The 20535-nt window shown below is 42.5% G+C and overlaps 1 protein-coding gene across 2 annotated transcripts in view; it reads right to left on the minus strand.

Annotated features, from left to right (window-relative positions):
* Positions 1 to 20535, minus strand: part of tmem184a (transmembrane protein 184a) — a 90688-nt gene that overhangs the window by 17549 nt on the left and 52604 nt on the right. For both annotated transcript variants that reach the window (XM_059979791.1, XM_059979790.1), the window contains exons 4-6: positions 4533 to 4623; positions 3231 to 3306; positions 2247 to 2338 (exon numbers count right to left, since the gene is read on the minus strand). In XM_059979791.1, coding sequence (XP_059835774.1) covers positions 2247 to 2338; positions 3231 to 3306; positions 4533 to 4623 — 259 coding nt within the window. The remainder of the gene's footprint in view (positions 1 to 2246; positions 2339 to 3230; positions 3307 to 4532; positions 4624 to 20535) is intronic.

Here is a 20535-nt window from a genome sequence, read left to right on the forward strand (position 1 = left end):
TAGTGTAAATGTAATGGTGGGAAGAGAGACCCCAGTGATCTTCTCAGCTGACCTCACTATCTGCTGCAGGGTCTTGTGATCTGAGATGGTGCAATTTTCGAACCAGGCAGTAATTCAGCTGCTCAGGATGCTCTCAATACAACCCCTGTAGAATGTGGTGAGGATGGGGGGGGTGGGAGATGGACTTTCCTCAGCCTTCGCAAAAAGTAGAGACGTTGCTGGGCTTTCTTTGCTATGGAGCTGGTGTTGAGGGACCAGGTGAGATTCTCCGCCAGGTGAACACCAAGAAATTTGATGCTCTTAACGATCTCTACCGAGGAGCCATTGATGTTCAGCGGGGAGTGGTCACTCCGTGCCCTCCTGAAGTCAACAACCATCTCTTTAGCTTTGTTCACATTCAGAGACAGATTGTTGGCTCTGCACCAGTCCGTTAACCGCTGCACCTCCTCTCTGTAAGCTGACTTGTCGTTCTTGCTGATAAGACCCACCACGGTCGTGTCATCGGCAAGCTTGATGATGTGGTTCGAGCTGTGTGTTGCAGCACAGTCATGGGTCAGCAGAGTGGACTGAGCACACAGCCAGCATCGATGGTGGAGGGTGAGAAACCCCTTTCTTTGAAGGAGGACGATATCTCATTAGTTCTGGAGTGTAAAGCCTCATCCCAAGAGCAGATACAGCAGAGATGGTGGAACAGAGAAGAGGATGGCATTTTTACAAGTGACAGAGTGGGAAGAGGTATTGCTCAGGTAACTGTGAGAGTCAGTGGGTTTATAAAAGATATGGTAGTTAGACTGTCTTCAAAGATTGAGAGATCGAGAAAGGGGAGGGAGGTGTCAGAAATGGACCAAGTAAATTTGAGGGCAGGGTTGATCTTTTGCCAATCAACTTTCCAGCTCTTTACTTCACTCCTACCCCATTTCTTTACTTCACCCCTACCCCATCACCTACCACCTTGTGCTTTTTTCCTTCCCTCCCACTATCTTCTTACTTCCTTCCTCCCACCTTCTTACTCCCCATGTTCCTTTCCAGTCCCGATGAAGGGTCTCAGCCCAAAATGTTGACTGTTTATTCTTTTCCACAAATGCTGCCTGACCTGCTGAATTTCTCCAGAATTTTGTGTGTATTGCTCTGGATTTCCAGCATCTGCAGATTTTCTTGTGTTTAGGATTTCATTAAGAGTTTGAGGAGATTTAGTACGTTACTTAAGACATTAGCAAATTTCTCAGCTGTACCATGGAGAGCATTCTAACTGGCTGCATCACCATCTGCTACGAGAAGGTTGCTATGGGGGGGGGGGGGGAGGAGATCAAAATAAACCGCAGAGACTTGTAAACTCAGTCAGCTCCATTATGGGCACTAGGCCTCTGTAGTATCCAGGGCACCTTCAAGGAGTGATGTCTCAAAACGGCAGCATCCATCATTAAGGACCCCCATCACCCAAGAAATGCCCTCTGCTCAATCCTACCTTCAGGGGGGAGGTACAGAAGCCCAAAGACACACACCCAATGATTCAGGAACAGCTTCTCCCCCTCTGCCATTCAATTTCTGAATGGATATGGATCCCATGAACCTACCTCACTAATAAACTCATTTCGAGCTTTCAGCCAGGTACAGATATTGATTTTAACTGACATTTTGATGACAATCATCAGGGTTGATACTTAGGCATATCTAGTTTGGTAGAATGTTACCCCCATTGTCCATCCCTCCTGATTGGTTAGTCCTCATTCAATCAGGTATCCACTGTCCCACCTTGTATACAATCGAATTCCAGTTCTTACTTAGAGCTTCATCTTGTTAAAATTCTTTTTCTCTCATTTTATTTCAATGGCTTCCTTCACCAGGCAGTCCCAAAAGTCATTGGTGCATCACAGTAGTTTTGTGTTGTCGAAGTCAATCCTATGGCAATTGTGAATGCAATGCTCTGCTACCATTGATTTCTCCAGATGGGGCACACACTGAAAACATGCATCAAGGAGGACAGAAGGTGTATCTGTTTGGGTTACCTGGAGAAATCAGCAGAAGCTGAGGAACCCTTTTCCATGGCTTCTATACAATAGAGAACTAAGCCATTTGGTAACTAGACCATGAGACCACAACAGAATATCCAAGCCCATTCCTTTACTGTGCACCAGGGAAATCCAGTTAAAGGAAAGTTGCAACAAAGCAATATGAAGGTTCTAAAGTTTATAATGGTAAAGGCTGCACCTAAAATTTAGAATGAAAAAAAAACTGTACCGACTTACTCAAAGTCTCCATCATGATATTTGCCATAGATTTGTAGGATAATGGTGATGGCAGCCATTAGTGGTTTAATCACACAGAACTGCAGAGTGGCCTGTTTGGGAGAGACCAGACCCATGTCATTAGCAGCTCCAAGAACATGAGTTATCCACCAACAGCAAAGTGTGAGCTTGATTGGTGAACTATAGCACCACATTTTCACCCCGATCTGACTGTATGATGTGGTTGTGCATCATGTATTAATTCAGGTGGCTAACTCATCTGAGAGTTTAAGTCAGCTTTTTGGCTCTGCACTATTTATTTGTATACGTCTTACTGTAACTTATATTAATCTTTTTATGTATTATACTGTTCTACTGCCACGAAACAACAAATTTCACAACATATGTCCATGACAATAAACCTGATTCTGAGTCTCGCTAGAAGAGGTTACAAAAATCTTCCCAAACAGAAGTGGTGCTGTACACTGAAATGCATGATGGGCATTGCTAGCATGTTGGAGCCAAACTTTTATACCAGAATTAAATAATTTAAATTGAGGAAAGATTGCTTCAAAAGGTGTTGCATCAGATCTGGGACATTTTTCACTATTTATATTGAAGACCTGAGTGAAACTATTTTCTTTTTGGGAGGTCCTGTGGGACTAATGACAACGGTTCTGAGGGGGCCCATGAGATCAATGTGGGAATAACAAACCTTGTGATCAGAAGTTGCTGATAGGGTGATGAGCAATTTGGGAGGTAGTGAGCTCCTTCTGTCATTTCCATTGGGATTCTATGAGCTTCACACACACAGACACAAACACTTCCTGATTCATCCAGACTGGAACCTGTTTATTTAATCAAGACACACACTCACTCCAACCCCAGATCTGGTCTTATTATAAGTTTACACCAGACTTTGGTTGGGTTGCAGAGATAGTAGGAGGAACACAATACTCAAGGGTTTCCGGTGGGTCAGACTCCAGTGGCCTCTCAGATACTCACCTGTTTACAAAATCGCAAAAATCCAATGGAGTATGTCATACCCACCAGACAGCACGTTCCATACAAGCAACTAGTCCTAATAATGAGACAGAAATCACATAAGTACAGACCGTACCACATCCAAAAAAAACTAACAATGCACAGTAGTCAGACAACATCTGAGAGGCAGAAACAGAGTTAATGCTATAGGTCAGTAATTAGAACTTACTCTGCTTATAAATCTATAGTTTATTAGGATTACAATAAATAAACTTTTTTATGAGTAAATAACACTACTTCACAGTATTGAAGTATAAACATGTGGGATTGAATAAAGACTGCATGGAAATAGATCACTGTTTAAGAAAAAGAGATCACCCGTTTAGTACAGTGATGGGGCAAAATTTTCTCTCTCAAAGTGTTGTGAGTCTTTGTAACTCTTTCTGACGGTGGCGGAAGAAGACTTGGAGGATTTTTAGTGCAGAGGTATACAGATTCTGGATAGCATAGGGGTGGAAGGTTGTCATGTGTAGATAAGTATAATCAAATCAGCATGATTTTATTAAACAGAAAAACTGAGTGGCTCCTGATTCACAAATTCCTGTCTAAGCCAATCACCAAGTAGTTCTACAGCAGAATCCCCTTGTAATGATCATTCACTATTAAAATGATTGTTTTACTTGCATATGGTATGTGGATATCACCGATAAAGTCATAACCTAATTCCCCAAATAATATTTAGCTACAAAACATAGGCAGCATAGTTAGTGGCACTGACTGTGTGTGGTTTAGGCGTTCTCCCTGTGACACTGTGAGTTTCCTCAGTTTCCTTCCACATCACAAAGACACATGGGTTAGTGGGTTAATTGTTTACGGTTTACTGCTCTTGTGTGTGTGGTTGTTGGAATCTGGGGGAGCTGATGAGAATGTGAAGGGGAGGATTTATATAGGATTAGTGCAGATGGGTGGTTGAAGGTCAGCACAGACTTAAAGGGCCTGTTCCTGTGCTGAGACTCAAAGAAAGTTTATTAATTACTTGTATTTGCCTCCAGTGGTCCTGCAAACTCTATCTTCTGATGTAGTTCTGATCCCATTAACCAGCTGGGTGGATTTCAACAATAAACCATGTAAAAATCACCCAGTGAATTCCTCTCATCCTGGCTCAGGTGTTTCAGCAAAAAAGTTAAAGCAATTTTGCTTTATCTCTGGATTCATTTTGTTCTGTGTAAAATGCATGACCATTTCCGATCAGATGCAAACACACGCAGCAGTATCTGTGATTCTAATGGCACAATGTAAATGTAGAAGTACATAAAAACTCACTTAACAGGTTTCCCTCTGATTTCTGACATAATAGCACTCTCTCCTCCCAGATATTCATAGCACAGGCTGAGGAAGTTGTAAATCACAAAGGCTGTAGGGAAGAACACACAAATCAGTGCAAGAGCTCAACAACCGTCTCACTTAACCAATTCTACTTGACCAATTCTACTTAATCAAATCTACTTGCTTCCTTTGGTGGGTGCTAGACATGACTGTCACCTGAGGTGGTCTGCCCCCATACCTCTACAGCCCTCCAGGGGCCATAAACACCCAAATTGTGACTTCAAAGGTTCATTTTATTGTCAAGGTATTTATTTACAATACACCTCTGACATCTGTCTTCGCCAGATAGCCATGAAATACAGAAAAGCCATGAGAGTTGTTGAAAGAGATCAGCCTTTCAACAGTGCACATAGAAGAAAGAAACAAAACTTGCAAACCCCAAACACCCTCCCTTGCAAAAAAAAGCATCAAAATCATCACCCCCCCCCCCCCCCCCCCACTCTCACAGATCGTCCTTGGCATAGGAAGGAACATTTGGGAGATCGGTGATTTAGATATGGATTGAGTTGCAAGCTACTGCAGAATGGCAAGCATTACCTGCCAGATGAGAATGCAGCATTCCCACCCTCTCCTCCCCCAAGTGGCTGAGTCAAGCTGTGCAAACTCACTCAGTCATTGACCACTCTTCCCATTCCTGCTCGATCTCCCATCATACCTGTTTCTATGATCCTCTCCAACACACTACTTTTGTTCATTTTCAACTTACAAATTGTTTGGTTTACAAACAATTCTCAGGAATGGAGAATAGTTATAACTTGGGTGCAGACTGTATGTACAGTATATGAGCATTTAGTGAATTTACATTACAGTGACTGTCCATCATCCCTGTAATAAGGCAGTCATTATAATTCAAACACACGAGGGAACTTCTTCATCATTATTTGCCATCGTATAATTGTTCTTGGCAAATATTTCTACAGAAGTGGTTTGCCATTGCCGCCTTCTGAGCAATGTATTTACAAGATTAACAGTACTCTTCGGAGATAGTCTGCCTGACGTCAGTGGTCACATAACCAGGACTTGTGACATGCAGCACTTCTTCTCGTGGCTTCATGTGACCCTGATTGGGTGAGGGTTAAGCAGGTGCTACACCTTGCCCAGGGGTGACCTGCAGACTTGCAGATGGAAGGAGCGCCTTACACCTTCTTTGGCAGCAACGTATCTCCACTCTGCCATCCAAAGGAAGTCTTTCAATTTCCTCTTTTAACTCAACATATTTCTCATGTTTTTCACTTACCAATTTCTATAAGTTACGTATGTTTAGAATAGCTATATCTATAAAATGTTGTTCTTGCTTGTTTATCCTGTATTATTATATCTAGACCATTATTATGGATTGTTCGATCTGTAATAAATGAGTGGTCATAATATAATTTGTGGGTTTCTGACTCTAGCTTGGATCAGGCTAGTATTTATAGTAAAGTATGTTTTCTTTTATGAGTCTGTATTTTAAAGCAAGATTTTGATGAATGATGTTTGCACAGGCACTTGATTGTGCCTGTGCAAATAATCAGATTGTGTGCAGTGTGTGGCCAAGTGGTTAGGGTGTTGGACGAGCGATCTGAGGGTTGTGAGTTCGAGCCCAGCCAACGCAGCGTGTTGTGTCCTTGAGCAAGGTGCTTAACCACACATTGCTCCAGTCCACCCAGCTGAAAATGGGTACCGGCAAAATGCTGGGGGTCAACCTCGCAATAGACTGGCGTCCTATCCAGGAGTCTCGTACTCTGTTGATTCATGCCACAGAAATCAGCATAAGCACTGGCCTGATGAGCCTGTAAGGCTTGGGACAAACTTTAACTTTAAAATAATCAGATTGAGTTTAACTGTACAGGATCCTGTAACGTGTTGGATTGTTTCTGGATTTTTCGGCATTTTCTGCATTTATCATCTTAAATTTATTGGTCTTTTATTATGTATTTTTGTTTTTTTGTGTGTTAAACTCCCGGTCCTGTTTTGCCACAAGGAAACCTTCTATTTCCGGGAAGAGGTTTCCAATTCTGAGCTGGGCATTTAATCTTCCTTGTCGGCATCTATTCTGCTCAGATTGTGGGGATGTCTTCCATGGAGGGTCATGCCCTTCCATTGGTTCACCTTTTCTTCAATAGTGATAATTTCTTCATTTTTCTTCTTCTTCTTCTTCTTCTTCTTCTTCTTATTATTATTATTATTATTAGTTCTTTTTGTATTTACACAGTTTTGACTTTTGCACACTGGTTGTTTGTCTGTCCTGTTGGGTGAGGTCTCTCATTGATTCTATTGTGCTTCTTGTATTTACTGTGAGTGCCCACAAGAAAATGAATCTCAGGGTTTTTATACGGTGACGTTTTTGTGTTTTGATAATAATTTTACTTTGACCCTTGAACCAGCCACTGTGTGACACGTTTGCACCATTCTGATCTTCATCACTTCACCAATTCTTGGACTGCAAGAATTTAAATTCTCCTTCTAAAACTCACAATTCTCTCTCCTACTTAAAACCTACCTCCTTGAGCAAACTTTGGCCATCAGCCCTGTTACCCTGATGACAATGCTTCTCTGAAGTGTTTTTATGCTACAGTAATGGACAAATTGTAAAATTTGTTGTTGTTTCATCTACCTATACTTTATATCACACTCAGCCCCAGCTGTAACCCTGTCCAAATTGACAACAGTACACATTCTGGAGATTTACAGATAGTTTGTACTCTAGCCTCAATATCATAACGATTGGGCCATACACAGCCCCCAGTGCTGTGTGCTGAGCTGGTCGCTGTACACTCTACTCATACATGATCACATGGCCAAACACCTACATTTACCGAGGACACGACAGTGGTGGGGCTCAACACCAATGATGATGAGATGGCCTACAGAGAGGAAATGGTACAGCTCAGGAGTTCATATGTCGCATGACCTCTCATGGTCCCAGAACACATTGAGGAAAGCTCATCAACACCTGAGGAGGCTGAAGACAGCTGGACTATGCACACCTACGCTCATGTCATTCCACAGATGCACAGTAAAGAGCATCCTAACAAGCTGTATCATTGCAAGGTGTGGAAACTGCACTGCTGCAGACAGGGAGACTACAACAGTGAGTCAAAACTGCCCAACGCATCACCAGCATCAGCCGACCCACCATCAAGGACACTTACACAGAAAGGTGCCGGAAATGGGCCAGTAACAGCATGAAGGATCCCACCACCCTGCTCATGGACTGTTTGCCCCACTTCAATCAGAAAGGAGGCTACATAGCTTCCATGCCAGGACCACCAGATTGAACAACAGTTACTCTCCCCAAGCAGCAACAACACCTCCACACCTATCATTTCCTGTCAGAGTCTTCTTATGTACAGACACTCCTGTGCCTAGAGTCACTTTATGGACATCCAATCAATGTATATAAGCTCTCTTACATATTTACAGTGTTTTTTTAAATTATTGTGTTTTATTTTATGTTGTATTGGATCTGTATCAACACTTATTTTGTTCTCCTTTACACTTGTGTGCTGGAAATGACACTAAACAATCTTGAATCTTAAATGCCATCACCTTCAGTAATAGTGAAGTTGACTGGTTCGCTACAGTTCGAGATTTGGTTTTAGTTTCAGGGGAAAAATAAAAGTGCACTTACAATCCCAACATACTTTCTCAAAATTAATAATCGAAAATTGCTGGAAGCATGCAGCAGTTCCACATTTGTGCAAGAACATAAATAATGTTTAGGTCAAGAGCTCTTAAACAGAAATGGGAAAGAGATGACAGGTTGTGGATGGCTGGATGGGTTAAAGGGAATCTCTCTGATAGGGTGAAGTCAGAGTGGATGTGGAAAGAAACAGTAAATGAGGTGAGGAGGATCATGATCATGAGAGAAATAATCTAAACAGAACAATGTAATGGCTATGAAATGTGAGCATTTAGAGAGTAAAACCACAAAGGAATGTGAAGGTTGTGAATGCAGAGCTGGGGACATGCTCAGCAGATCAGGCTGTGTAAATCAGGAGAGTAACAGATGGACTAACCTCACCTAAGATAAACAGAGTGAGTTACCTGAAGTTGTAGAAATCAATATTGAGGCTGAGAAGTTACAACATTTCTGAATGGAAGATGAGGTGCTGCTCCTTAAGGCCTCATTATAACAGGATGTACAAAAAAGCTGGATGAACTCAGCAGGTTCGGGCAGCATCCATTGAAAGGAGTAGTCAACGTTTCAGGTCGAGACTATACATCAGGACTTCCAGTCAGGAGTTCATCCAGCTTTTTTGTATGTCTTGATTTGACCACAGCATCTGCAGTGTACTTTGTGCTCATTATAACAGTGCAGGAAGCCACAGATCGGGGTGGGGTGGGATGGGGAATTAATGTGGCAGGCAAAAGTCAGCCTTATGGACTAAATTCAGGTGTTCCATGAAGCCAGTTAGCCTTAATTTAGTTTCTCTAATGCAGTACAGACCACAATGTGACCATCAAATGAAGTGAAGATAAGAACAGTACATGGATTATTGGTTTGTAGGTTAGTTGTACAACAACCTTGCACTCAACGTCAGTAAGATCAAAGAGCTGACTGTGCACTTCAGGAAGGGTAAGATGAGGGAACATAAACCAATCATAGAGGGATCAGAAGTAGAAAGAGTGAGCAGTTTCAAGTTTCTGGGTGTCAAGATCTCTGAGGATCTAACCTGGTCCCAACATATCGATGCAGCTATAAAGAAGGCAAGACAGTGGCTGTATTACATTAGGAGTTTGAGGAGATTTGGTTTGTCACCTAAAACACTCAAGAACTTCTACTGATATACCATGGAGAGCATTCTGACGGGCTGTATCACCATCTCGTATGGGGGGGGGGGGGTGTACTGCACCAGATGGAAGTAAGCTGCAGAGGCTTAAAAAATTAGTCAGCTCCATCATAGGTACTAGCCTCTATAGTATCCACCTTCAAGGAGCGGTGCCTCAGAAAGGTGGCTTCCATCATCAGAACCCCACTACCCAGGACCCACAAGCGAATTGCATCTAAAAATACACTTGCATCTCTGGATGGTGGGAAAGGAAGAAGTAGAAGGACTGGTGTTGCACCCACTGTGGTCTTTGATCTGAAACACTGATTCTGTTTCTCGTTCCATGAACATTGTCCGACATGTTGAATGTTTTCAGAGTTTTCAATTCTATTTCATATGTTTCATATCTGCCGTATGCTGAGTAACATTCTGACAAAGTTGTCTTCCACATAAAGGCCACACCTCAAACACAATTGTTGAGAGGATAAAGCTTCCAATGGTACTAGTCCATAATATCAAAAAAGAAGCACTGCAGAACATTTCCTAATCCTGTAAATCATTAAAGTAAAGCAATTTCTAAACCCACCAAGTGCTGACAGGGTTGTCTATATTAAATGTTCAAACCAGCGTTCTCAAGAGATAAAATGCACGGTAGCGATAGGAAGGTAAAGCTTGTTATTCTACTTGATCTGCATCTGATTATCCTTCCCCCCATCTCCCTCGAGTACTTAAAACGAAATCAAAACATTTGTCATAGAAGCAGGAAGAGTTCAACTTGGAGTTTAAGTAAACAACATTGTGGATTAGCAACCAAGAGTTGGGTTAAGACATTCTGTATTAGTTAATAGCTCTCTATTAGCAGACTGGATAGCACAGTACCATAGATAACAGAGTTACCATCTCACACTGCAGGAATAAGGGGTCCTCTTTCACTGTCTGTATGGGGCTTGAACACCATTCCTACATTTGTCTGGGTTTCCTCTGTCTGATCCAGTTTCCTTCCACATCCAGAAATGAGGGGATTGGTGAATTATTCAGTTCAGGATAATGTGGGGAGAACAAAATAGAATCAGTGTAGGATTTGGAGTTTGAATGGTTGGCACAGGCTCAGAGGGATGAAGGGCTCTGCTATGATTACCTGAATTATTTAAAAATTGATTCTTTACCCAGTTTTACTTTCTATAAACAGGGTAGCAGGAACTCAGAGAGGCAGCAGTACTAAACATCAGGATTCAGTTGAAAATTTCTACATCATCCAGGATCGGTGAATTTATTTGAACAAAGACATGAACGTAGGATGGTCGGTCAATGGTTAGCATGGACTCAATGGGCCTGTATCCATACTGTATCACTCTGTGACTCGAAAGCTAAATAGGAAAGCCAGTTTGCTTCAAGGACAACTCACGGATTCTCCATTTTGTATTTTCAAATGTACTTCTAATTTCACAACAAATCATCTCATCTCATCTTATTCTTATAGGAACAGAGGCAGTGGAAGCAAGGGAATTGAAGAGATGGGTACCATGCTTTGATTTTCTATTTATAGATAATATAGTCACTAGTTATCACATCACTTGCAGAGTCCCAGGATGACAGTCACCCCGTACGGGTGATTTTTTTTAAGTATTAAGGGAACAAGGAAGCTGGTGCCAGTAACCAACGGTGACAGCTTGCAGACAGCTTACAAAACTGCTGGATACTCTTCGACTAAATATACTTCTTCTTCTTCTTCTGGGTTCAATTGCAGACCACTCGACTGCCTGTGTACTTCCAGCATTTGTTTTTGCACCAAATGGAACATGAAACCGCTTTACCTTTTGAGCTCCTCCAGCACCTCATTTTTTTATTGCTCCAGAGACCACCATCTTCTTTCTCCATTAGCAAACACTCCCACTTGTGAAAGAACAGTCATTTTTGAGGCAGTTGGAATTAGCTAAGCCTAATTGTCTTGATGATTCGAGGCTGTGGTCATTGCCAACAACCACACTACCCTTTCTTTGTGACAGGTAGGATTGCATCTAATAAAACAACTTCCTTTAAGGATACCAAAACCACACAAATTCATGAAATAAAATGGGAAATCCAATTGCTTTCCCCTTCACTACCCAAGACAGTAAACAAACAGATCACTTCTCAGTTATCTATAATCTGTTCCTGCTGCAAAATGGAGTCTTCATTTTAATCTCTGCTGTTGATAACCATCTAGACTACCAAACTGGCTGAACTGCATCTGCCCACAACTTCAAATTTAGCCTCATGATATACATAACTAACTTACAAGTCTACCCAAATGTTGTTGGTAAGCAGGAACAAGAGAGGGAGGAAAGATAAACATTATGAAGATGTTCTGCTGCTCTGTACAGAATACATAACATTGTATAAATGGTACATCACAAACATAAGCATTCTGATGCTAATTATCAAATGTCTATAAACAAGATCTTGAATAATCAAGCCATCTCTACATCATAGGGAGGGAAGGATGGACATGTCCTGCAAAATAATTATTTTAAAATGCAGAAGATATTTTGCATCACCTCAGGATTGATCAAATTAAATAAATCCATTAATTAATGATTGTCAAGTCACTGAGAAAATTGATTAATTGTACCAAGGTGTAGATTGCAGAACGGGGGGTGGGGGTCAGATTACAGGACAGTAATAAGACTTAGCATGGAGATAATACATTTACTTTACAATATTCAGGCTGTATCTCAGCCTCTCCATTTCCAACTGTGAGCAATACAATGTGTGAATGAATCCTAACAGCCCGGAAAATATAACATGTAAGAATTCATGCATAATTCAGAGAAAAACCAAGCTAAAGAAATGTAATATCCTATGAAAGCAAACCCAGTTATATGGGTTCCAGTGATTTCCTTTGGAAACCCATTCAGGTGCTACAATGAGCTTCAATGCCATGTTCTCAATAACAAAGTTCTGGAACATAATCCTAACAAGAGTATCTAGCTCTTCCTCTCTACTGTCGCATAGAAATTAATTTGTAACACCCAATAGCTGTAGAAGAAATGGTACTCCTTTTATCAGAAACTGGTGAACCACGAAAAGTTTTACAATTATATAACGTTCTGCTTTCCTTTGTGGAGAGTGCCAGCCACTTACAGATAATAAAGTGCTTATGATCTGTAGGCGCCACAGCTATAAAGTTCATGCACAGCAATATACCAACAATGAAATAAAGACCAGAAAATCTGATTCAGGGAGAAAAATTACCTATGACACTGGGGATGGGGTTCATTGAAATAGATTTTGGGAGAGATGGGGCCCTAGTTTAGTTTCTCACCTGAAAGGTGACACCTCTGCTAATGCAGCAAAATCTTACTCTTATCAGCTCAGGAGTAGGAAACTTTGGATGGATCATGGCTCGAACCACGTTGTCCAAAATATCAAGATATAAATTGGGTGTTAACACAATGAATTTGAATGGAGAATATCTTTATTATAAAGTCAGTTTAATTTTGGCAAAAGAAAGACTGCAAAACAATAATCTGGGACAAAATTCACAGTCACGTAGAAATATGAGATCAAGTTACAGTAGTCAACAAGGGTCTTTAAATGAGAATCACATTTAACTTAAACTGATGGAAAATTGAACGAAAAAGTGTAAACTTGAATTTGCTTCAAAAAAGATAACATAGGAGGTTTACGGTGGTAATGTGCTTGATGTACCTTATACTGACTTCTGAACAAATTTTGAAGTGCCAATGCCAAATGGACTGTGGCAGCATGTATAAGTAACTGCCCGAGCCAGCAGTTGTTCCCAAAGTGGATGCAGTCTCCCCTGGGAGTTTCTAAAGGGGTAATAAAGATAAAGGGGGTAGTGGGGGGGGGGAAGGTACTTGGTAACAAGGGACAGCTGAGGGATTACTGGTTTACTTAAGAAATGAATTACTTATTATAAGCATTTGATCCTCATAATTGATCACAATGATCACTTAATCACCTCACCTCTTGCTAACCCATCATTCTCTTACTTTGCTCGGTGTGTTATAGTTGCTGAAAAGCAATATGATATTTCCGTATTTAGCATATCACGAGAAACCTGGATTGAAGAAATTGTGATATTCCTGGATCAGGTCTGCACATTATTCCCATTCACTACTGTAATACAGTGTTAGCTAGTATGATTTCCATACTCTGATCACAAAGTGAAGCAATTCCTCTGAATTGGGGTATGGTATTCAATGCAGTAAAGTTCAGAATCTACCCTTTCAGATTTCTCTAGCCCACAGCTCAACTGAGATATCACTGCCCCACTTAATCTACCCACTTAATCAGGCAGTCAGGTTTTGCCTGAGCTATTATAACACCATAACTTTCCCCTTTATTGATCACAGTGCTTGAGGTTGAAATTAAACAATAGGGGATTGACCATGATCGTTAATCTACAATGAAACTGGCAGAAGCATACAAATGAAAAAAAAGTGGAGATAGTGTCATGTGGAGTAGTGTCTGAAATATGGGTTTATACCAGCACCAGGCAACCAACAGCAGCCAATGTTGTGTGAAATTTTGTTTTAACTGAGGCAATAAAACCAGTCAGGTTCCTAGAACATTTGAAGAGAATACATTCTGATAAAGCAAACTAGAACTTTGTGAAATCTTTCAGAAATGGAAAACACTTTTAAAAATGTTTGCCAGCACTTCACAACAAAACAGTGATGGGTTGTGTGCTTCATTGCTCATTGTTAAATCTGGAAAGCCCCATACAATTGGCGATGAACTGATTCTGCCAGTAGTAAGGGAAGTTCTGAGATTTGCATAAGTCACCAGACCAAATAATTGAAGTGATTCTGCTCAGCGACAACTCTGTTCAAAGATAAATAAATGATATGTCTGAGAATGTGGAAGACACATTGTACATCATGCTTAGGATAACAGAATTTGCTCTGTTGTTGGACAAGTCAACTTTGCCAGGCATTGAATGTTTGCTTATTGGTTATGTTCACTTAATAAAAGATGAAAGGATGGTTCAAGAGTTCTAATTTACAAGGGGGCCAGAAACCAATATGAAGGGGAGAGTCAGTACTTTGGGTTGTAAAGAAATTTTTCAAAGAGAAGGACATTCTGCTCACCAACATTCTTGCCTGTGCAACAGATGGGACACCATCAGTGATAGGACACCACCATGGGGTTATTCATTTCTTGAAAAAAGTTGTAACATTCAGTGTATTTCACAAACAACATCACATCATAAAAAAAACCTAAGCGATCAGCTGCACAAAATATTAAATAGTCATCAGAGCAGTAAATTAAAATGAAGTCCCATGCTTTCAGTACTCGACTATTTTGAGAGCTTTGTATTTAGAATGATGAATAGTTTGATGCTTGCTGTTAGACACTGAACTCTGATGGCTTTCAAAAGGAAACTGCCTGGCAGTTTTGTAATTTTTGAAACTGATAAAATTTGTTGACACCTCAAATGCTTCATTCAGTAATAACTCACAAATATTAAGCATGTCATTGTTTATTTATCAGAATTATTCACAAAATTTTATGAAATCAATCTTCAATTTCAAGGAATTGATGTGAACCTTGTCAATCAGTCTCCTCCAGATTCCTGTCTAAGTTTACCCTAGTTAAGTGTAACATTGGATCGCATGACCTTTTCCAATTTCTGAGCCTCTCTGAGTTGGAAGAGAAAGAAAGAATACCAGAGATGATCTTTAAGAATACTGTGCCCCCCTGAGTGAGCTGCATAAAGACATGTCAGAGAGATTTCAGGATCTTCTCTCAATCCAAATTCCAGACTGGGTAATACATCCATTCCTGAACACTTATAATGAGAAATTAACAGAAAGAATGGAGGAGGAACTGATCTCGATACAAAATGACCGAGCTGATGCTCAAAAAATCATAACAAAACTTTTGGTTGCAGAAAGAAATCTTTGAATGCTATCCTGCACATTGGAAAAAGATCAAGATGCTCTTTATTTCCTTTCCAACATCATATTTAGTGGAGTGTAGTTTCAGTGCAGTCACCCAACTTCTTTCAAAGCAACAAAATAGACCACAAATTACTGAATGTGGGGACCCGAGAACTCCTCTGAGTGACATTCAGACTGATGTTGAGGTGATATAATTGCACAAAATCCAACCATCTCATTGAAAGGTGAAAAAGCAATGAAGTGGTGAATAGCTGGATTACTAATGTACACTCTAAAATTGTTGATAAAAATAATTTTTATTGTAATTAAATAAATAATTTTATTTGTAGCTTTAAGTAGATTTAATTTTTTTGCAATTATTTGTCACTGTTTTGAATTGGAGTTCCTATTTTCTTTCACTGTGCATCATTAATTAAAAATTCTTATAGTTTTTATGTGATGGCACAAAAGGGAGATGTGGTCTGGTAGGCAAGGGAGCAGTAACCCAGAAACAGTTTGGGAACCACTTGTCTGAGTGATGAACGGCTGATGGATGGTAATCAGTATCATTTCACCTGATGTTTACAAAAGGCCTGCTGTAGTGGGCACAGGAAACAATCATGAAAGCACAGAGGGAAAATAAAGAGCACCATGATCATTTTCAAGAGGGTGCATGTAAGTTGGTGGAACAGGCTGATATTTGGCAGGTTAAACTTAATACAGTAAAGCATACATTATTAAAGTACAAAGACAATATAACTCTTGAATGGTACCTAGTTGGTTGAGAAGGAGGTTAACTACATACAAGTACTGGGTTTCATTAACAGAGACAGCAGATGCAGAAGTGAAAACACTGTGAAGAACCACCATACGAGGTTGATTCAACCAGAAAGATTTTGTTAACAAATTCTGGTCAGAACACTTTCTTCAATAGCTTCATAATATTCTGGAAAGTGTATTTACTGGAATGGTTTCAGGAATAAGCGAGTGACTTTTCAAGGGCCAAGGACCGGAAAATGGTTTTCTTTCAGTCAGGTCTGCACAAACGGGCAGTCTCAGTCTCCACCCAGCTAACAGGAGTCACCTGCCACTTGTTGCCAACTCATCGGCCAATTCACACCCAGCTTTCATCCAGTTACTGTTCACTCATTGAACCTACCAGTTGCTCCAAACCTTCAGTTTTCTCATTGCCTGTAGTGTTTAGTATCTGTTCTCTCTCTCACATTATGTGACCCTTGTGGCTCGTTATTTTCGCAGTCTATTATTAAAATAATCCTTCATTGCTGAATTGTCTCCATTGCTCTGTTTTTGGGCCAAGCGTCCTCTACAGTTCCTGCAATAATTAACACTGCACAAGATAAAACTTACTAAATATCCCATGAGGAATACCTCCTCCATGGTAACCAAGGCCTTAATTAAAAAAGAATGATCTAGGGAAGAGACATAGGCGACAACCAACAGAAAGGGGATTTAAGGCACTTGATTGTGCAGGGAAGATGATGTCACTGTGACTGATTTTGAGCATTCCTGATTTGGATTGATCATGAAATTATAGCCGAGTGACTCTACAGTGGTGCCGGATCCTTATCTCTAAGGTATGTAAAATTCCATGCTTTATACAATTGGAGACAGTAAGGTGAAAGATCAATCAAATAAATATGCATTTGTTCGATCTGTAAAGAGACATTTGTGAGTGGTTCTTGTGTTCGACAACAGCCCAATTTCTTCTTCCCTCTCTTTTTCTTTCCCCAGGTGCCTTCCTTCCTTTCATTTTTGCTGATGATCACCCAGCTGTTCCCTAATGCAGAACGGTTTGACTGCACAAAATACAGCAAGATTATCTAAAGGGCCTTGGGTACAAAGACATTTCAATAAACTTCTGCTGTTTTATTTTGCAGGACCCCATAGTTATGGAGATTTTCAGCTTCCAAGTTGTGTTTGTTTCTCCTTCTCAGAATTTTTTCACCTTCAAGATTCAATATCCAAAACTGTTTAAAGTCATTTTACAGTACACAAGTGTAAAGGAGAACAAAATTACTGTTACTCCAGATGCTGCAACCTCCTGTCCCAGTGTGTCTTACACTTCAAGCTCCAACCAGCTCAGTATCCTATGGACAGAGCCAAGATTGCCTTCATCATCTCTATTAACCGGGTGAGCTCTGAGCTGGTCTGCCACTAGCTGGGCCAATAAAACTACGATTGGCAATAAATATGAGAGATTCACCGCTGAGGTGTGCCGGATTTTCGACCATACAGGAAGTAAGGGGCGGCAGTGGATCGGATACTTCACCAGCCCCAAGGGTCAAGTTCAGTGCTGGGTTAGACAGTGGAATTCAAGACCCTCACACTCCGTGCTGGGTTACACTCTGGGGTTCAGTACCCTCACACTCTGTGCTGGGTTACACTGTGGAATTCAGGATCCTCACACTCCGTGCTGGGTTACACTCTGGGGTTCAGTACCCTCACACTCTGTGCTGGGTTACACTGTGGAATTCAGGATCCTCACACTCCGTGCTGGGTTACACTCTGGGGTTCAGGACCCTCACACTCCGTGCTGGGTTACACTGTGGAATTCAGGACCCTCACACTCCGTGCTGGGTTACACTGTGGAATTCAGGACCCTCACACTCCGTGCTGGGTTACACTGTGGAATTCAGGATCCTCACACTCCGTGCTGGGTTACACTCTGGGGTTCAGGACCCTCACACTCCGTGCTGGGTTACACCGTGGAATTCAGGATCCTCACACTCCGTGCTGGGTTACACTCTGGGGTTCAGGACCCTCACACTCCGTGCTGGGTTACATTGTGGAATTCAGGACCCTCACACTCCGTGCTGGGTTACACTGTGGAATTCAGGATCCTCACACTCCATGCTGGGTTACACTGTGGAATTCAGGATCCTCACACTCCGTGCTGGGTTACACTCTGGGGTTCAGGACCCTCACACTCCGTGCTGGGTTACATTGTGGAATTCAGGACCCTCACACTCCGTGCTGGGTTACACTGTGGAATTCAGGATCCTCACACTCCATGCTGGGTTACACTGTGGAATTCAGGATCCTCACACTCCGTGCTGGGTTACACTCTGGAATTCAGGACCCTCACACTCTGTGCCAGGTTACACTGTGGAAGTCAGGACCCTCACACTCCGTGCTGGGTTACACTGTGGAAGTCAGGACCCTCACACTCTGTGCCAGGTTACACTGTGGAATTCAGGACCCTCACACTCCGTGCTGGGTTACACTCTGGGGTTCAGTACCCTCACACTCTGTGCTGGGTTACACTCTGGGGTTCAGTACCCTCACACTCTGTGCTGGGTTACACTGTGGAATTCAGGACCCTCACACTCCGTGCTGGGTTACACTGTGGAATTCAGGACCCTCACACTCCGTGCTGGGTTACACTGTGGAATTCAGGACCCTCACACTCCGTGCTGGGTTACACTCTGGGGTTCAGTACCCTCACACTCTGTGCTGGATTACACTGTGGAATTCAGGACCCTCATACTCCGTGCTGGGTTACACTGTGGAAGTCAGGACCCTCACACTCCGTGCTGGGTTACACTGTGGAATTCAGGACCCTCACACTCCGTGCTGGGTTACACTCTGGGGTTCAGTACCCTCACACTCTGTGCTGGGTTACACTGTGGAAGTCAGGACCCTCACACTCTGTGCCAGGTTACACTATGGAATTCAGGACCCTCACACTCCGTGCTGGGTTACACTCTGGAATTCAGGACCCTCACACTCCGTGCTGGGTTACACTGTGGAATTCAGGACCCTCACACTCCGTGCTGGGTTACACTGTGGAATTCAGGACCCTCATGCTCCGTGCTGGGTTACACTCTGGGGTTCAGGACCCTCACACTCCGTGCTGGGTTACACTGTGGAAGTCAGGACCCTCACACTCTGTACCAGGTTACACTGTGGAATTCAGGACCCTCACACTCCGTGCTGGGTTACACTCTGGGGTTCAGTACCCTCACACTCTGTGCTGGGTTACACTGTGGAATTCAGGATCCTCACACTCCGTGCTGGGTTACACTCTGGGGTTCAGGACCCTCACACTCCGTGCTGGGTTACACTGTGGAATTCAGGACCCTCATGCTCCGTGCTGGATTACACTGTGGAATTCAGGATCCTCACACTCCGTGCTGGGTTACACTGTGGAATTCAGGACCCTCACACTCCGTGCTGGATTACACTCTGGGGTTCAGGACCCTCACACTCTGTGCTGGATTACACTGTGGAATTCAGGACCCTCATACTCCGTGCTGGGTTACACTGTGGAATTCAGGACCCTCACACTCTGTGCCAGGTTACACTGTGGAATTCAGGACCCTCACACTCCGTGCTGGGTTACACTGTGGAAGTCAGGACCCTCACACTCCGTGCTGGGTTACACTGTGGAATTCAGGACCCTCACACTCCGTGCTGGGTTACACTCTGGGGTTCAGTACCCTCACACTCTGTGCTGGGTTACACTGTGGAATTCAGGACCCTCATACGCCGTGCTGGATTACCTGGAGTCAGGACCCTCACATTCCGTGCTGGATTATCTGGAGTTCAGGACCCTCGTGCTCCGTGCTGGGTTACACTGAATTCCATGCTGGAATTCAGGACCCTTGCTGTGGAGGGTGGCTGGAATTCAGAAGCGCTTCTGGCCCATCATCATCACAGCCTCTTGGAGGACAAGAAAGATGATTTGTCTGCCTGGGACATGTCCACCGACCTCATCACTCTGGCTCTCCTTATTGATTTATGAAATGACCACCCAGATCTCCAGCCAGAACCCCAGTTCTGTTTCCAGGACCATTTCATCCTGCAGGACACTCATCATTAACGCCTCCCAAGCCCATGCAGTTAGGGAAAGCTCCATTACACCCATCCAACAGTTTGAGTGTCAATGGGAAAAGCAACTTGTACGCTTACTGAGGAGGCATTAAATGTCCACTGCATCCAGAAAAATGGCATCAATAGGTGGCAACAAGGGGCCTTCTATCTGGTAAGCTCCACCCAGCTACTCACCTTTAAATGGGCCTTGGAGGAATGGAGACATTGACTGATGGGAAACACTGAACCCCTCCTCATCTGAACTGAACACCAGAAACACAGCAGACCCACCAACTCAACCCACGTCAGGCTTGCTGGGCAATTCATCTTCACCATCCCCTATGAACCTGACTCCAGGAACACCAAGATGGATGCCCTGTCATGACAATTCAACCTAGTGGAAACAGAGATCAAACCTCTGTCACTTTATTCCTTCCTTCTAGATCCTTGTCCAGATTGTCTGGG

Source organism: Hypanus sabinus, chromosome 9, assembly GCF_030144855.1.
Source record: "Hypanus sabinus isolate sHypSab1 chromosome 9, sHypSab1.hap1, whole genome shotgun sequence".
NCBI lineage: Eukaryota > Metazoa > Chordata > Chondrichthyes > Myliobatiformes > Dasyatidae > Hypanus > Hypanus sabinus.